This window comes from Geotrypetes seraphini, chromosome 9 (assembly GCF_902459505.1).
Source record: "Geotrypetes seraphini chromosome 9, aGeoSer1.1, whole genome shotgun sequence".
Lineage (NCBI taxonomy): Eukaryota > Metazoa > Chordata > Amphibia > Gymnophiona > Dermophiidae > Geotrypetes > Geotrypetes seraphini.
In genome coordinates this window covers 10,197,071-10,216,869 of record NC_047092.1, presented here as the reverse complement: position 1 = coordinate 10,216,869, position 19,799 = coordinate 10,197,071, and the positions used below count along the sequence as shown (strand labels likewise).

The 19,799-nt window shown below is 44.8% G+C and overlaps 1 protein-coding gene across 1 annotated transcript in view; it reads left to right on the top strand.

The window, feature by feature from the left end:
- The first annotated feature begins 4,930 nt into the window (after window positions 1-4,930).
- PFKFB3 (6-phosphofructo-2-kinase/fructose-2,6-biphosphatase 3) overlaps window positions 4,931-19,799 on the top strand; it is an 89,296-nt gene continuing 74,427 nt past the window's right edge. The window contains exon 1 of the mRNA XM_033957982.1: window positions 4,931-5,066. Within this exon, the coding sequence (XP_033813873.1) occupies window positions 5,051-5,066 (16 nt within the window). The 5' untranslated portion in view covers window positions 4,931-5,050. The remainder of the gene's footprint in view (window positions 5,067-19,799) is intronic.

The following is a 19,799-nucleotide window of genomic DNA, read 5'->3' as shown; positions in this document are numbered from 1 at the left end:
AAAACAAGCACAACCATCTTAGACAAAATAGCTCCCAAACAAAACAGAACAAACCGCTCAAATAAATATAACAACTGGTTCGATTCCGAACTACAAAAAATGAAACAATCAACACGACGACTAGAAAGGATCTGGAACAAAACAGGTGAAAAATCTGACAGGAACATTTGGAGAGCAAACATAAAGGAATATAAACAACTGATAAAAGAAAAAAGGAAAAAATTCTACTCATCCAAAATATACACATCCAACACAAGCTCAAAAGGAATTAACACTCATGAATTGTTCAATCTAGTCAAAAATTTATTCGACACCACACGCCACAGTCAATCAACGCACGACATAAAACTTCCATCAACAGACGACCTAGCACAACACTTCAACTCAAAAATTGTGAACCTAAGGAAAAATGGCCCAACAAACAACACAGATGAACAACAAATAACCAACATACATGAAAACGAAACACCAGAAGACATGTATTGGAACTCCTTTCAGGACCTAGAATGGAACAGCTTCATAAAACTATATAACAAATACACCAAATCAAACTGCATCCTAGATCCCTGTCCACCCAACATAATGAAAGCAGCCCCTTTAGACTTTAAAATAACACTATGGACTCATATGTCCAACAATTTAAAAAACGGAAAATTCCTATCAAAAAATGGTCACATTATAATCACCCCAATCCCAAAAAATCGTAAACTACCCCTAACATCAGCAACCAACTACAGACCAGTAGCATCTATCCCATTTTTCGTAAAAATAATGGAAGGCTTGGTACAAACCCAACTGATGGACTACCTAGATCGGTTCTCACTGCTACATGAAACCCAGTCAGGCTTCAGACCTCTGTTCAGTACTGAGACGGTGATAGCAGCAATCTTAGAATACCTACGTAACCTATTTAGCAAAGGCCACAAAGCCTTAGTGATGCAATTCGACATGAGCTCAGCCTTCGACTTGGTGGATCACAAAAAACTACTACAATGTTTAGATTCAATCGGCATCGGAGGCGAAGTGCTGGACTGGTTCCGAGATTTCCTCACAACCCGCACATATCAAGTCCGCTTCAACTGCAATCTCTCAAAAACATGGAGAAACCCATCAGGCGTTCCACAAGGATCTCCACTATCCCCACTACTCTTCAACGTCTATATAGCTACACTAGGCACGCAGCTAACCCAGCGAGGCATAAAAGTATTCAGCTATGCAGATGATTTCACAATCATAATCCCATTTACGGCATCCCCCTCTGAAACCATCCCCACAGCAACTGAAGCGCTAAACACGATGGAACAATGGACCACAGATTTCAAACTGAAGCTCAATTCAGAAAAAACTAAATTCTTCATAGCCTCGCCACACGCACAGAATACGACACCATCACTACACATTAACAATCTAAACTACCCCATTCAACCAACGATGAAGATCCTAGGAGTAATACTAGACCAAAGCCTAACCATGAAGGACCACATAGACTCCTTAATCAAAAGAGGGTTCTTCACTCTCTGGAAACTTAAGTCCATTAAGGCGTACTTCCACACTTCAGCTTTCAGAATGCTAGTACAATCCCTAATACTAAACCACCTGGACTATTGCAACATCACCCATCTGACGATCCCCCAGAAGCAAATGCAAAGACTACAACTGATACAAAATGCAGCAGTCAGGATGATTTTCGGGCTGAAGAAGTCCGATCACATAACCCCTTCTTACCGACTCCTACACTGGCTGCCGATGGAGGCGCGCACAAAGTTCAAGCTAGGATGTCTCTGCTTCAAAGTATTAAATGGTCTAGCCCAAAATACATCACAGATCTCTTCTCATTCCCAACCAACAGACACGAAAGAAAAACACACATGAAATTTGTCTCCCCACCGGCTAGAGGGTGCAAATATAAGAGACACCATCAACAACTGCTATCATATCAAGCAGCCATATGGGGCAAAGACCTAGAAAAACTCATTGCACACACAAACAATTATGAAGAATTCAGGAAACACCTAAAAACTTACCTATTCTTGAAACACCTAGGCAACGAACCGGAACATCAACCCCCCTCGTAACATCATCACATAACTAAACTTGCAAAGTGTTAACCACAACCCCTAATCACTAACTACGAACACTCTATTCAAGTCACGGAATATTTCTACTTCTGTGCAAACAGCTTGGCACTTCCTGGCCTTGCAACACACAAACTGTTGTTAACATTATTAATATTATCAGATGTAGACTGCATGGTACAAGATGTATACTGCTATACTCTTTAATTCATTGTAAGTAAAGTTTCTCTTTATTGTATTGAGATGTACACTGTTAAACTCCTTAATTCATTGTACGTAAAGCTTCTCTTTATTGTATTTACATTTTCTTTTATTGTATTCACAATCTCTTTTACTGTAAACTGCCTAGAAGTCGCAAGATAGCTGGCGGTATATAAAAATAAAGTTATTATTATTATTATTATTACAGTCAGTAGTGTCAATCCCCCACAATATAATTCTTGACCAAAACAGTGTTCTGGTTTATTTTTTTAAAATATCTCCCATTTATCAGGAGATACTGTTTTGGATTTTTGCTACAGGCTTGAAAATACATCCAAATGTTGAATGGTTTCCATATTAAGAAATGCACAGTAACTACAGGAAGTGTGGCAAGTTTTGACAAAAAAAACAACTGAGTTACTGTGTTCTGGCTTTTCAAGGCAGAGTAAACTACAGAAACTGAAGGAACAATAATATTAAACGTTTAGATTTTTTTTTTCAGTCTGTATAAACATATTAAATAGCAGTTAATAGCATTTTTAGCGCTGGCTGTGGCGGTAACATCTCTGGCGATCAGAGAATCCCCCCTTTTGCAAAACCTTGGTGTGGTTTTTAGTAGCTGCCACAGTGGTAACAGCTCCTACGCTCATAGAATTCCTATGAGCGTCAGCGCTAAAAATGCTCAAGGGGGGGGGGGGGGGGGGTAGTAAGCTACCTAGATTGAATAATTCCAGTTAATAGGGTAAAAAGTGATTCTAGTTGGCAGCCAGCATCCTTATGGATCCATTTTGGATTTTAAAATATTTATTTGGAAGGTGCTTTTTGCACAATAACAGAACATTCAACTATGGTTTCCAATAGATGGCCATATTTTAAACTGTTGAGGTGATCTGTTGTTTATTTTATTTATATTTTCTAGGTTAGCCAGACTGATGCTCAGGTCCCACAGCTGTATAATAAAAACATTTTTACTTTTTAATATTCCATATTTGGGAGGGCTATTGGTCGTATTGGCGCAGTGGTTAAAGCTACAGCCTCAGCACCCTGAGGTGGTGGGTTCAAACCCACGCTGCTCCTTGTGACCCTGGGCAAGTCACTTAATCCCCCCATTGCCCCAGGTACATCAGATAGATTGTGAGCCCACCAGGACAGACAAGGAAAATGCTTGAGTATCTGAATAAATTCATGTAAACTGTTCTGGGCTCCCCTGAATAAATCGTTTGAAAAGTTTCAGCCTCTGATAACCAGAGCTGGTAATGTGATGTCATAATGTCTCAGTCCACCAATAAGAGCCAACCTCATCAGTGATGTCACAATGGCTTCATTGTCCTAAACTTGGATCATTTTTACTACATTTCGATTTCTAGAGTGGCACAATGGTTAAAGCTACAGCCTCAGCACCCTGAGGTGTGGGTTCTAAACCCTCACTGCTCCTTGTGACCCTGAGCAAGTCACTTAATCCCCCCATTGCCCCAGGTACATTAGATAGATTGTGAGCCCACCGGGACAGACAGGGAAAAATGCTTGAGTATCTGAATAAACTCCTGTAAACCTTTCTGAGCTCCTGGGGAGAACAGTATAGAAAATTGAATTTAAAATAAACAGCACTGCCCTGACTAGCCAAAACACAGCAACTGTTGAGAATATAAAGGTGAAAAAAAGTCTGATTTTCAGTAAACCTCTATGACATAATTACTAACCAAAACGTTGAACGGTTTTCCATCTGAGGAAATACCCAGCAACTACAGGGCATGGGACAAGTTTTGGCTTTTAAGGCTTCCTTTGCCCCAGCCCTGCAGTTCTCAGTGCACGCCCTTCTCCCACTTTAAAAATCTTTAAACGTGCAAAGCGAAAGCCATTTAACCCTTTCAGGACCAAGGGACATATTTGTCCCATAACTTTAAAATCCTATAAATTTTGAATGGGATAGTCTACAGTTCTAAATTTGATATGTACGGATTCCATGTGATACTGCCTTTATGTAAACAAACTGGTTCCGACATTCATTCATTAGCGTCGTTGCCAGATTGACGAGAAGATTCACTTGCCACACTGTCCATAAGCCAGAAGTGTGATTTTTTTAAATAAAAATAATGATATTTCACAAAAAAAATCAATTTTTTGGCATCTGCAAGCCCTTTTTACCATAAAAATGTCGTCAAAACCACAAAAATTGGCCTACGATCCTTATGGATCCTTATTTTATTTTTCTTTCCAGCTTATGATTTATCTTTAATCTTATCTATTGTTTTGCCTTTTGTCATTGTTTTGTTCTATTTCTATCATTTAAATTTCTCCAGAATTCTACTGTTCAACGGCTCCCCCTTCTGCTTCTATTCCTTTCTCTCCTCTCTTCTACCTTCCAAAGTATTTAGATCAATGCTGTCTTGTTAAAATGTTTATTTTATTTTATTTTTCCTCTAACTCTACTTTTCACTTCTCTATTACCCTCCAGGTACTTTAGTTAGATTGTGAGCCTTCGGGACAGTAAGGGAATTTTTCAAGTACCTTTCTTATTTCTAATCTTAATGTATATTTTCTGTAAACCGCTTAGAACCTAACGGATGTAGCGGTATATAAGAAATAAATTACATTACATTACATTATGGTCCTGAAAGGGTTAAGCGTCACATTTCTATGCAGAAGCAGCCGATGGAGCCACGGTTCAACTTCCTCGTCGCTCACTTTCTTCTTCCTTGAAGTGACGTTGGTAGACCATTAGTCACTTTCCCTTCCCGCCAGCCGTCTCCCGGGGCTGCAGCTGATCCTCCCTGATGGCTTTCCGACGAGGTAAGCAGCCCCCTGGTGGGGAATTAGAGCCCCGGCTGGACTGGCCCTTTGCAGGGTTCTCTCTCATCCCTGGGCCTGAATGTGCTCTGATTTTGCACGACTGCTCAGATGCTGTAGAAAAGTGACTAGGGGGTGAGCATTTCTCTTGCATGCATTCTAGAGAATGACCCAGGGGCAAATTTGACAGGTCCCTTCCCGAGGTGAGCAGGAGAATAATATAAAGCTAAGTTTGAAAGTGTCTTAACTTTTATAAGTAGAGCACAGAGCACTTGAAAAACGTTTAAGTACAAAATAAAAAACGGGTCATTGCCACATGTATGTATGCTTGTAGCCATAGAAAACATTTGGCTAACAAACTGGCACTTCTGAAGCCCTTAGAAAAAATAGAAAAAAAAAAAGGAATGCAAAACTAATATTTGATACTGAATGTTTAAAAGATCAAAGGGAAGCAGTGTTTCAACTGTGAGTCAGGCCTGATTTCTGCCTGGCCCTCTTTTTTTTCTTCTTAATAAATCTTTATGAATTTTCAAATGTTAACAGTGCCATACAATGGATTTAAACATAAACACTACACAGAACGCACTTTAAATACACAAATAATTCAAAAAACAATCATTATCCCAGGACAAGCAGGCAGCATATTCTTGACTGATGGGTGACGGCACTGACGGAGCCCCGGTACGGACAATTTTAGAGTGATTGCACTCTAAGAACTTGGAAAGTTCCAGTAGGCCGCACCGCGCATGCGCGAGTGCCTTCCCGCCCGACAGAGGCGCGCGGTCCCCAGTTTCTTAGTTTCCGCAGAGCTAAGAAGTCGCATTTTTCAACGGCTGTTGAAAACTTTTCTGAATCGCCTTCCCGCTCGCGAAACCTTTTTGGGAAAATTTTTTCCTTTATTTCTTTTCTTTTTTCTTAAAAAAAAAAAAAAAAAAACGAGTATTTTTCGTTATTTTTCTTCATTTCTGTTTTGCCCCGGCGGGGCCTGCTGCCACCATCGAGGCCTCGGCCTTCGATTTGGCAGAAGCCGTTTTTACTTTCATGCCCCCCCAGCCAGGTTTTAAAAAGTGCCAGCGGTGTGCACGGCCTATATCCCTCACGGACCCGCACAACTGGTGCTTACAGTGCCTATGTCCTGAGCATCAGGCTTCCACCTGCACCCGCTGTGCCACATTAAAAAAACGTACCTTAAAAAATCGCCAGATACAGCAGCGCTTGCTTTTCGGTGCCAATATGTCCAATCCTGCGGCATCGACACCGGTATCGGCCCCATCTCAGTCGGCACCCACTTCGTCAACACCGCGCGATACCGCGCCGGTGTCGCAACACCCAGGTAAGCCGGCTAAGAAGCCTTCCCCGCTGGAGCGCCCTCCGGTCTCGATTGCAGCGAGCCCAGTCCTGCCGACCGTGAGGCGCCAGCGGAAGCGCTCCGCCCCTATCGAGGTGAGTCCCTCGACTTCGGGCTCCTCATCTCCGGGGCGTCGAGCGGCACCGCAGGTACCACAAAAGAAAAAGGCGGTACCGGTGCCTTCTTTGGATGAGCGCATTGCAGCCGTCCTACAGGTGCAGCTCAAGGAGCAGTTACAGCAACTCCTTCCTGCTCTATTGGCACCGAGCCTTCCAGTCCCGGTCCGGTCTGAGCCACCGGTACCGACAGTGGAGCAACCTCTATTGTCTGCATCCACTGCTTCGGTACCGGTGCACTCTGCCTCATCGATATCGATGCCACTCCTCGCACCGGAACCGAGGGCCCAGCATCAATCGGTGCAGACTTCGGCACCGTTACAGTCGGTAACATCACCCGGTACCGTATCTATGCGGTCTGGTAAGTCGGCTCGCAAATCCCGACACCTAGAACCCTCTACTCCGGAGTCTCGAGACCGTAGCTCCCATATTAGGGACCCTGATCTGTGGGGTGACTCCGAAGAGCCTTTTCTTTCTGAGGGTGAGTGTTCCTCGGATGAGGATGATCTTGCTGCTCCAGATCCATCCTCAGAACAGGATTCTACATCTTTCACTTCCTTCCTGAAAGAGATGTGTGAATCTCTTTCCATTCCTTTGGAGGCTGAGTCTAAAAAATCCAAGGCCTTCCTTGATGCCCTTGACTTCGATCAGCCTCCAAAGGAATTTTTGAAACTCCCTCTTCATGACATCCTGAGGGAAACTTTCTAGAAGAACTTAGAGACTCCTTTGACCATCCCAGGAGCTCCCCGTAAATTAGATTCATTATATAAAGTAATCCCTATTCCTGGATTCGATAAGCCACAGCTTCCACATGAATCTCTGCTTGTGGAATCTACACTTAAGAAGTCCACGGGAGCCAGTGTATATGCTTCTGTCCCTCCTGGCAGAGAGGGCAAAGCCATGGACAAATTCGGTAAGAGGTTATACCAGAATGCAATGTTAGCTAATAGATCTGGTAATTATGCTTTTCACTTTTCTTTTTATCTCAAGCATCTCCTTACCACCATGGCTTCCTTTGAAAAGTACCTTCCTCAGCGGAAACGACAGGCTTTCCACCACTGCTCGTCTTCTCTTTTCCAACTCCGTAAATTTATGGTAAGATCAATTTATGACACGTTTGAGCTTACCACTAGAGCCACGGCCATGTCTGTGGCCATGCGCCGCCTTGCCTGGCTTCGAGTATCCGAGCTTGATGTCAACCATCAAGATCGGTTGGCTAATGCCCCATGCCTGGGGGATGAGCTCTTTGGGGAATCCATGGACTCGACTACCCAAAAGCTCTCCGCCCATGAGACTCGCTGGGACACTCTGCTCAAAACGAAAAAGAAAGCTCCACCGGCACGACCTTTCAGACAGCAGTCGGCCTATCAACGCCGTTATGTGGCTCGTCCATTGCCATCAGCTCCCCAGCAACCTAGGCGTCAACGTCAGCAACAACGACAGACTCCTAGGCCACAGCAACAGCAACCTGTGAAGCCACCTCCACAGCAAAAATCTACACAGCCCTTTTGACTTGACTCTCCAGGGCATAGCCAGCGTCCAAACATCTACCCACCTACCTCAACCTATAGGTGGCCGTCTCACTTTTTTCCTCAGCCGGTGGGAAGTTATCACTTCGGACCAATGGGTCCTCAACATCATCCGCCACGGCTACTCTCTCAACTTTCAGACCCTACCTGCCCAAAGTCTACCAAGAGAGTCTGCTTCGAACACTCCTCAGTCTTCCCTCCTTCTCCAGGAGGTTCAATCCCTCCTCCTTTTGAATGCCATAGAGGAAGTTCCTCTAGATCAAAAGGGACAGGGATTCTACTCCCGTTACTTTTTAGTCCCCAAAAAAACAGGAGATCTCAGACCAATTCTAGATCTTCGCGATCTCAACAAATGCTTAGTCAAAGAAAAATTCAAGATGCTTTCTTTAGCCACTCTCTACCCTCTTCTCAATCAAGATGACTGGCTATGCTCCCTCGATCTCAAAGAGGCATACACTCACATACCGGTCAATCTGACCTCCAGACAGTACCTCCGTTTCATGATCAATCACTGTCATTACCAATACAAGGTGCTGCCCTTCGGCCTTGCCTCCTCTCCAAGAGTGTTCACCAAATGTCTGATTGTGGTGGCGGCCTTTTTACGCTCTCACCACCTTCAGGTCTTTCCTTACCTGGATGATTGGTTGATAAAGGCCAATTCATCTCAGACAGTACTCCTGGCCACCAACCAAACCATCCTGTTTCTCCAACTTCTGGGGTTCGAGATCAATCTACCCAAATCTCATCTCATCCCCACTCAGAGACTTCAATTCATTGGAGCGGTGCTGGACACAGTCCTCATGAGAGCGTTCCTGCCGTCCAACCGTCTTCAAACTCTTCAGTCTCTATGTCAGCAGGTGCTTCCACAACGTTCCATCTCTGCCAAGCAAATGATGATACTCTTGGGTCACATGGCCTCCACAATTCATGTCACACCCTTCGCACGTCTTCACCTGCGCACTCCTCAATGAACCTAGCTACCCAGTGGTCCCAAGCGACGGATCCCTGCTCACGACACATATCTGTGACATCGTCTCTTCGTCAGTCTCTACAATGGTGGTTGATATCCTCAAATCTCTCCAGAGGTCTTCTGTTCCATCTACCTCCTTATCAACTTGTCATCACCACTGACGCCTCCCCTTATGCCTGGGGAGCTCATTTGAACGAATTCCAAACTCAAGGACTTTGGACAGCCCAGGAAATGAAGCATCACATCAATTTCCTGGAACTCAGAGCGATGTTTTATGCCCTCAAGGCCTTCCAACATCTTCTCTTTCCTCAAGTCCTCCTGCTGTGCACAGACAACCAAGTTGCGATGTACTACATCAACAAGCAGGGGGGGACAGGCTCTCGCCTCTTGTGCCAGGAAGCCCAGAAGATTTGGGCTTGGGCCACAGATCACCAACTTTTTCTGAAAGCTATCTACATTCAGGGAGAACAGAATTCTTTAGCAGACAAGCTCAGCAGAATTCTTCAGCCTCACGAGTGGACACTCGATCCTTTAACTCTACAGTCCATCTTCGCTCAGTGGGGCACTCCTCAGATAGACCTCTTTGCAGCTCCTCACAATCACCAGCTGCCCCTATTCTGCTCCAGACTCTACTCTCCTCACCGTCTGGCAGCGATGCATTTCTCCTCGATTGGTCCAATCTGTTCCTGTACGCTTTCCCTCCTCTGCCTCTCATGTTACGAACCTTGTTCAAGCTCAAGAGGGAACGAGCCACCATGATTCTGATTGCTCCACGGTGGCCCAGACAACATTGGTTCTCCCTTCTACTTCAACTCAGTTCCAGGGAGCCTTTTCTTCTTCCACTGTTTCCTTCTCTGCTTACGCAACATCAGGAGACCCTTCTGCATTCCAACCTTCCGTCTCTGCACCTGACAGCTTGGTTTCTCTCGGGCTGACTTCTCATGATACTTCTTTGTCTCAGCCCGTTCGTTCCATTCTGGATGCCTCCAGGAAACCGGCCACTCTGCAATGTTACCATCAGAAGTGGACACGGTTTTCTTCCTGGTGTCTTCTTCATCAACATGATCCCACTTCCCTTGCTGTGGAGACTTTGTTGGATTATCTACTTTCTTTGTCTGACTCTGGCCTCAAGTCTACTTCCATCAGAGTCCACCTCAGTGCTATTGCTGCTTTTCATGAGCCAGTTCATGGAAAACTTCTCTCGGCTCATCCCTTGGTGTCCAGATTCATGCGGGGTCTTTTCAATGTGAAACCACCTCTCAGAGCCCCTCCTGTAATCTGGGATCTCAATGTGATTCTTTCCGCCTTAATGAAGCCTCCATTTGAACCTTTGGCTACTGCTCCTTTCAAGTTTCTTACTTGGAAGGTACTTTTCCTTATTGCTATTACCTCTGCCAGGAGGGTCAGTGAGCTACATGCACTAGTTGCTGATCCACCTTTTACAGTCTTTCATCATGACAAGGTGGTTCTGCATACACATCCAAAGTTTCTCCCTAAGGTTATCTCTGAATTCCATCTCAACCAATCCATTGTTCTGCCTGTCTTCTTTCCGAAACCTCACTCTCATTCTGGAGAACAGGCTCTGCATACTTTGTACTGTAAGCGGGCTCTAGCTTACTATTTAGAGCTCCCACAGATCATCTCCCCAACTCTTTCTATCCTTTGATCCGAATAAATTGGGACGTCCTGTTTCTAAACGTACGTTGTCAAATTGGCTTGCAGCGTGCATTTCTTTTTGTTATGCTCAGTCTGGACTGACACTGGAAGGTTCTGTCACGGCCCATAGAGTTCGAGCTATGGCAGCATCTGTAGCTTTCCTCCGTTCCACTCCTATTGAGGAAATCTGCAAAGCTGCTACTTGGTCCTCAGTTCATACTTTTACATCTCATTATTGTCTGGATGCATTCTCCAGACGGGATGGACACTTCGGCCAATCTGTTTTGCAAAATTTGTTTTCCTAATGGCCATCCTTCCCTCCATCCCTCTTTTTGTTAGCTTGGAGGTCACCCATCAGTCAAGAATATGCTGCCTGCTTGTCCTGGGATAAAGCACAGTTACTTACCGTAACAGGTGTTATCCAGGGACAGCAGGCAGATATTCTTGCATCCCACCCTCCTCCCCGGGTTGGCTTCTTAGCTGGCTTATCCTAACTGGGGACCGCGCGCCTCTGTCGGGCGGGAAGGCACTCACGCGTGCGCGGTGGGGCCTACTGTAACTTTCCAAGTTCTTAGAGTGCAATCACTCTAAAATTGTCCGTACCGGGGCTCCGTCGGTGCCGTCACCCATCAGTCAAGAATATCTGCCTGCTGTCCCTGGATAACATCTGTTACGGTAAGTAACTATGCTTTTTCTCCCCCCTCCTCCCCATAATTAATAGAAGAAGAAGTACATATTTAATTTCGGTAATATAGATAATTAAGTATAATAATAACTTTATTTTTCTATACCGCCATAGTCAGGCGACTTCTAGGCGGTTTACATTGTAAGAAGGCTGGACATTCAGCGAATAACAAGTACAGTACAATACTAATACAATACAATAAATCCACATATAATACAGTAGAGTGAGTCCAAATTCAAAACATACAATAAGTTTAAATACAGTACCGAATAAAGAGTCTAGATGCAGTACAATAGTCTAAATGGTAACTTACATATTAATTGGAGATCTAAGGGTAATGAGTGTCTGAAAGATTTAGAACATCCGTGAGAGGGGTCTTAGTGGGGAGGGGACCGTTTTAGCCAATGAATTTAGCGAATAGGGTGGTTTTGATCGATTTGCGGAAAGTATTATAAGTCATGTTTGGTTCGTTTATGTGGTTTTTCAGCCAGGTTTGCTGTCTGTTCGCTTGGAACTGGAAGGTTCTGTCCAAGAAGGATTTGTATCTGCAGCCTGTTATCTTTGGGTATGCAAAGATGTTTTTGTTTCTGGTCGTTCTTGTGGGGTTATGTAGGGTGAAGTGAGTTTGTAGGTATGAAGGTGCTAGTCCCCAGGCTTGTTTGAAACAGGTGCAAGCGAATTTGAATAGAATTCGCGCTTCTATTGGAAGCCAGTGTAGCTTTTTGTAGTAGGGGCTGATGTGATCGTTTTTTCTTAGTCCGAAAATTAGGCGAACGGCGGTGTTTTGTATTAATCTCAGTTTTATTATTGTTTTTTGTGGGATGCCTAGGTAGATGATGTTGCAGTAGTCAAGGAGGGATAGGATCAGTGCCTGTACCAGCAACCTGAATGAAGAAGGGTCAAAGTATTTTTTTATGGTTCTTAGTTTCCATAGCGTGTAAAAGCATTTTTTCACTAGTGAGTTTGTGTGGTCGGTCATAGTTAGGTGAGTGTCAAGAGTGATGCCCAGTATTTTTATGTTTTTGGAAATTGCGTATTCGTGATTATTTATTTTTATCAATGTTCTCGTAATTTTGTCATTGGGACTAGCTAGAAAGACTTTTGTTTTTTCTGCGTTTAGTTTTAGTTTGAAATTAGTGGTCCATTTATCGATTTCGGTCATTGTGTTTGAGAGATTATCTACAATTTCTTTTGTGATGTCATTTAAGGGTATGAGGATGGATATGTCATCCGCATAAATGTAGTATATTAAATTTAGTACATTTATGCGGATGACATATCCATCCTCATACCCTTAAATGACATCACAAAAGAAATTGTAGATAATCTCTCAAACACAATGACCGAAATCGATAAATGGACCACTAATTTCAAACTAAAACTAAACGCAGAAAAAACAAAAGTCTTTCTGGCTAGTCCCAATGACAAAATTACGAGAACATCGATAAAAATAAATATAGCAAACAGGAGGTACAAACTCATTAAATATAATTTTCTGAAGGTATACAAAACCCGATTTCTTCCCGGTGTACACTCATGATATTTAATGAGTTTGTACCTCCAGTCCATAACTTTAATTGTTGTGTCGGTTCCCTGACGCAGATTCGAAACGTGGCATGTCGGAACCAGCTATTTTTTCAAAGATAAGTGCAAAATTTCTTTGATTTTTGCTATTGCTATTAAGAATTAGGCATAGCTTTAGCAGCTAGCAACACAACAGCCTGGTATTTAAAAATTGGATATATCAATTATGTACTGAACACTGCAATGATTGGTGGGTGAGGCGGAACACTATGCCTTCGTATCTCTGAGCAGAGTTCTTTGTACAAGATTGTGCACAAAGACTTATGATTCTATCTTTATGAAGTGAATTTTTCAAGCAATGTTTCTTCTTGAGCATGTGTATGATACCCTTGTTTTGTGTGTTCCTGGCTGTGGGTCTTGATTAAATTGTACATTAAAATCAAATTACAAGATTTTCCTGAATTATAGTAGTTTTTTGGAGAGAAAGGCAAGTGTTTGCGCGATTGAAAAAAGTCGACGTTGCTTCTCCCCTCCTCTCCCATTCGTCTAATAGTGCGGCAGGAGAGTGTGGGGTTTTTTTAACAGTGTTTTTTTTATTATTTTTTTTTGCGCTTGTGCCCATCAGCGATGGGCACATGCAAGTGGAAATCTTTGCTGCTGTCCGCCGATCTTATGTGCATGCGTGATTTTTTAAGAATGTCTCGGGTTTTTAGATTTGGTATCAAAACGGCTGCGGAAGCAGATTGTCGCTTTTTAACACGGTGTTTTAGAAAATCCTGGCCTGAGTCTTTTAATGGTGCCGGTCCTAGGAGTAGGGTTACTATATGGCTCCGGTATAAGGTAGACAGATTGAGACATCTGGGTTTTATTTCCATTGCTTTCAGTGGAAGTAAAACCCGGATGTCTCAATCCATCCTCCTTGTTCTGGAGCCATATGGTAACCCTACCTAGGGGGATCATTTGAAATCTCTTTCTGAGGGTCCCAGGTATCAAAACTACCACTGGAGCATTATTGCTTTTGCCATGTGACTTACCCAGCAAAAAGCCATATTCAAACTGCTAGTAATGTACTTTTCTGGAGGTTCAGGTTCCAAAAACCATTCTCATCAGAATTTTGGGATTGTTGCAAATACCGCCTTGGATTTAAAGCAGTCTAAGGAAATCATCACGCACCATTGTAAACAACAGAGCATACTAATACCTCTGTATAATTAAGGTGTTGGTATAGTGCAGTGGTAGGCAATTCCAGTCCTTGAGAGCCGGAGCCAGGTCAGGTTTTCAGGATATCCACAGTAAATATGCATGAGATAGATTTGCATCTCAAGGAGGCAGTGCATGCAAATCCATCTCATACATATTCATTGTGGATATCCTGAAAACCTGAATTGCCTACCCCTGGTATAGTTCCCACACACAAAGAAAGACTATGTCAAAACACCCCATGCAAAGCAAAGCAAAAAAAATAAAGAAAGAAACCATGTGGGGAGTGGGAAGTACACATCAACCTTTTGGGGCAACAAATTTTATTAATATGGTCTCAAATAAAATACACAATATATAAAGTCCTTATTGTTTGGTGACCACATATATATCAATGTATAAATATACAGCCCTTTGTTTGGATGACTTAAAGATCTCAATCTGTATACTTTGGAGGAAAGGCGGGAGAGGGGAGATATGATAGAGAAGTGTAGATACCTACGTGGTGTAAATGCGCATGAGTCGAGTCTCTTTCATTTGAAAGGAAACTCTCCAATGAGAGGGCATATGGTGAAGTTAAGAGGTACATAAGAACATAAGAAGCGCCATCTCCGGATCAGACCTTCGGTCCATCAAGTCCGGTGATCCGCACACGCGGAGGCCCTGCCAGGTATACACCTGGCTTACCCTATAGCCAACCATATCTCTATATGCCTCTCTCAAGGAGATATGCATCTAGTTTGCCCTTGAAGCCTAGGACTGTCGATTCTGCAATAATCTCCCCTGGGAGAGTATTCCAGATGTCAACCACTCTCTGTGTGAAGCAGAACTTCCTGATATTAGTCCTGAACTTGCCCCCCCTTAGCTTCATTTTATGTCCTCTTGTCCGTGTCAAATTGGACAATGTAAATAATCTTCTCTGCTCTATTTTGTCGATTCCTTTCAGTATTTTGAAGGTCTCAATCATATCCCCACGCAGTCTCCTTTTCTCAAGGGAGAACAATCCCAGTGTTTTAAGTCGATCCTCATATTCCAGTTTCTCCATACCCTTCACTAGTTTAGTTGCTCGCCTCTGCACCCTCTCCAGCAGTGTTAGGTTCAGGAGTAATCTGAGGAAATACTTTATTACGGAAAGGGTGGTAGATGCGTGGAACAGTCTCCCGGAAGAGGTGGTGGAGACACGAGAACGTGTCTGAATCCAAGAAGGCGTGGGATAGGCATGAGGGATCTCTTAGAAAGAGGGAGCGATAACGGTTACTGCGGAGGGGCAGACTAGATGGGCCATTTGGCCTTTGTCTGCTGTCATGTTTCTATAAGCAGAGGTTGGAAATGAAAAAGATAAGACTGTTTCACCTGTTCTGTATTCCAGACTGGTATTGCATGGCCCAATTCCTGAAGTCTAACATAGAAACATAGAAAAAAGCAGCAGAAAAGGGCTATAGCCCACCAAGTCTGCCCATTCCAAGTATCCCCTCCCCTGAATTTACTCCCTTAAAGATCCCACGTGAGTATCCCATTTTCTCTTAAAATCCGTCACGCTGCTGGCCTTTATCACCTGGAGTGGGAGTCTGTTCCAATGATCCACTACTCTTTCGGTGAAGAAGTACTTCCTGGAGTCGCCATGAAACTTCCCTCCCCTGATCTTCAGCGGATGCCCTCTGGTGGTCGAGGGTCCCATGAGCCAGAAGATATCATCTTCTGACTCGATGCGTCTCGTGATGTACTTATACGTTTCAATCATATCTCCCCGTTCTCTTCTTTCCTCAAGTGAGTACAGCCGCAATTTTTTTAATCTTTCTTCATACGTGAGATCCTTGAGCCACAAGACCATCCTGGTGGCCGTTCGCTGAACCGACTCGATCCTCAGCACGTCCTTTCGGTAGTGTGGTCTCCAAAACTGAACACAGTACTCCAAGTGAGGCCTCACCATGGCTCTGTATAACGGCATCATAACTTCAGGTCTCCTGCTGACGAAACCTCTGCGGATACACCCCATCATTTGTCTTGCCCTGGAGGAAGCCTTCTCCACTTGATTGGCAACCTTCATGTCCTCACTAATGATCACCCCTAGGTCGCGTTCCGCCGTGGTCCTAACCAAGGTCTCACCATTTAGTACATAAGTTCTACGCGGGTTTCTCTTACCCAGGTGCATTATCTTGCATTTTTTAGCATTGAAGCCTAGCTGCCAAGTAGTTGACCATTGTTCCAGCAACAGTAGGTCGTGTGTCATATTATCAGGTAATAAGCTTTTGCCTACTATGTTGCAAAGTTTGGCATTGTCGGCGAACAGTGATACCCTTCCTCTAAGTCCTTGCGTCATATCTCTTATGAATAAGTTAAATAGAATCGGGCCCAGGACCGAGCCCTGCGGCACTCCACTGATCACGTCCGATGCTTCGGATGGGGTACCGTTCACCACCACCTTCTGAAGTCTACCGCTCAGCCAATCCCCAACCCATGTAGTTAGAGTGTCTCCTAATCCTATCGATTTCAGCTTGTTCAGTAATCTTCGATGAGGGATGCTATCAAATGCTTTACTGAAGTCCAAATATACCACGTCCAGTGACTCTCCGGCGTCCAGTTGTCTAGTAACCCAGTCAAAAAAGCTAATCAGATTAGATTGGCAGGATCTACCCTGGGTGAACCCGTGTTGGTGTGGATCACGCAGTTTTTCTTCGTCTAGAATTGTGTCAAGATTCTGTTTGATCAGTGTTTCCATGAGTTTACACACTATAGACGTGAGACTCACTGGTCTGTAGTTTGCTGTCTCTGTCCTGCAGCCCTTTTTGTGGAGTGGGATTACGTTGGCGGTTTTCAAGTCCAAGGGGACCCTTCCTGTGCTTAGGGAAAGATTGAAAAGAACAGATAATGGTTCTGCCAGGACTTCCCTTAACTCCCTGAGCATTCTAGGGTGTAGGTTATCCGGTCCCATGGCTTTGTTTACTTTGAGTCTTGATAGTTCGTCATAGACGCTACTGGGCGTAAATTCGAAATCTTGAAACGGATCTTTCTGGTTATCTCCCGTCTGCAGCTGTGGACCAGCTCTCGGCGCTTCGCGGGTGAACACTGAACAGAAGTATTTGTTTAGTAGTTCTGCCTTCTCAGAATCTGATTGATATTGAGTAGTATTAAAGGATTTATTGAGTTTCAGTCTGAATTTTTGGGAGGATGGTTCCAAAGATGAAAGGGGCACAGGTGTGGGACCAAATACTGAAAAGATGGCATTGCAGCTATAAGCCCCTTCCTTACCCAGTTTCTGGCTGGGACCAACTTTGCTCTGGCAGGACGCAGCAAGCACGCTCCACCCTGTTTCTTGCTCCTTCAAGAAGAAAGGCAGAACGTAGAGGCCGCGGCTAGAGGCATCTGGAAGTGTGCGGACATCACCGTGATGATGTCATGCACATGCGCAAAGTCCCTTCGGATGGGCCCTGAGCCGCCAGTAGGGGGTGCCAGCAGGGAAGAAGGCCGGAGGGAAGGAGAGATGCTGGAACTGGCTGATTGCCTACAGGACATACCAAGCTCCCTGTTCAATGGGAGGGGGGAGAGGTCTGGAGGTTTCTAGAAGCTCAGCTTACTGAGAGACCAAGACAGCTCATGGACTCCCTGGAGGGTGGTCTTGAAGAATGACCTCACACCAGAGGAGACTTAAGATCTGTCCTTGGGCGGCTCGAGGCATCCGGAAGTGCGTGGATGTCACCGTGATAACTTCACACGCATGCGTGACATCACGTCAATGTCTGTGCATGCATGAAGGCCCTTAAGATGGGCCCTGAGCTGCCAGTGGAGGGTGCCAGCAGAGAAGAGGGCCGGAGAGAAGGAGAGGCGCTGGCTGATTGCCTACAAGGCGTGCCTCTCGCCGTGAGAGGCATGTCCTGTAGGCAGTCAGAAAGGGACCCATGCCTAGGAAGTGGTAAAAGGAAGAGCCGACACTGGTGCTGCTTGCACTAGGAACATTAAAGAGGTATGGGGGAAGGGAAGGGGTGCACGTGTGCGGCATGAGGGGTCGGGAAGGAGCGGATGAGGTTGGGGGCAGGGAAGCCACCCAATGGCGTTGTAAGGGGATACGGGGAGGTTTGGCCTGGGTGCCATCTTGCACCCTCACTACACCACTGATTCAAACCCCAACTGTCATAAAGCCTTCCGTCCCAATGCCTAGGACTGGAAACAGTAGTAATAATTTAAAACGATGATCACCCTTAAAACCTAGGGACGGCAGCCAGCTGGTTGATACCTGCAGCACTAACTTTTACACCAGTGCATAACGTTCTCCCCTGGCTACACAGCTGACGTTGAAGTGCTTGGGTGAAAGACGGAATCCTTCCATTTTCCTGCGTGCCAGAGGGTGAAACGAAGATTAGGACGGGCTCTGTTTTCCCCCTGGCCAGGCCCTCAAAGTGCAGTGTGCTCTCAGCTATATCAATGTTGTGCAGACGGGTTACCTGTAATTATGTCAGCATAATAATTATCCAAAGATCAGCAAACAAGAACACCTCGTCCCTGCAGGTGATTCACGAGGGATATGTGCTCTTGAAAGATACCATAGGAACGAGAATCCTAGTGTCGGGTCGGTAAATGCTGTCGTCGCAGCCTGTGCAAAATGAACCAGTAACCAAGTGCGGGTTACAAACAGAGCAACACGGCAGCAACATCGAGCACCAGCCACTGTCTCCGCCTTTCCCGAAGAGATCCCACGCGCCTGTCCCATGCTTTCTTGATAGGGCTAGATTCACTAAGCAAACCGATCGTGTACCGATACGGTGTGCGCCCCCTTTGAGACCCGATTTTCCTCAGACCCAATTCACTAACCTCTGTGCCGATCCGATGCCGATCCGTGCATGCAAATGAGGGGAAACGGCATGCAAATTAGGCAGGCAGCCATTCACTAAACAAAAATCTTGAACACTGACTGGACTGGCCAATCAACAAGAAGCGACTGCTGGGGACCATCAAGCCAGTATCCTGTTTCCAACAGTGGCCAACCCAGTAAAAAAGTACCTGGCAGGAACCCAAGAGTTGCAACATTCCAGAGCTGAGACTGTGATGTCATAATGCCTCATTCCACCAATGCCTAAGAGCCAACCTCAGCAGTGATGTCACAATGGCTTGATTGTCCTATACTTGGCTCACATATGTATTGCCAAACTGGGACAGACCGAAGGTCCATCAAGCCCAGTATCCTGTTTCCGTGGCCAAACTAGTTCTCAAGCGTCTCTGCTCAGCGTCTTAAACTCTTCCCTACTTTCAGCTAAGGATGGATGCCAAATGCTTGATGGTAGGCAGATAATAGAAAATGTATGGGACTGCTGAGAGGTTTTGCTTACAAATTCAGGAAATCACATTGAAAAAGTGTGGTCACACTTAAATGGTGGTTATGAAAGCAGGCTGGGTAATGGCAACCTTCCTTCAGTTTCAGTGCTTCTCTTCCAGCTTTTTTGTACCCTGCTCCCCCATTCCATTACTCCTCTTCCTATGGATCTGTATGTTATTGACCACCCAGATCCACAGGAAGAGATTGTAACTTTTCATCTAATTCCTGCTGTGCTTCACCTTCTGTAGATGCCAGTAACAGGCTAACCTCACTCTGTTCCGTCTGTACCTCATACAGAGCTAATGCAACATTACTGGACGCTGTAGATGAGCCTTCAGCCTTACGGGCCCCTCTGTTAATTCTTGGATCCAATGTCCATCAGCCCCTCCCCTAACATTTT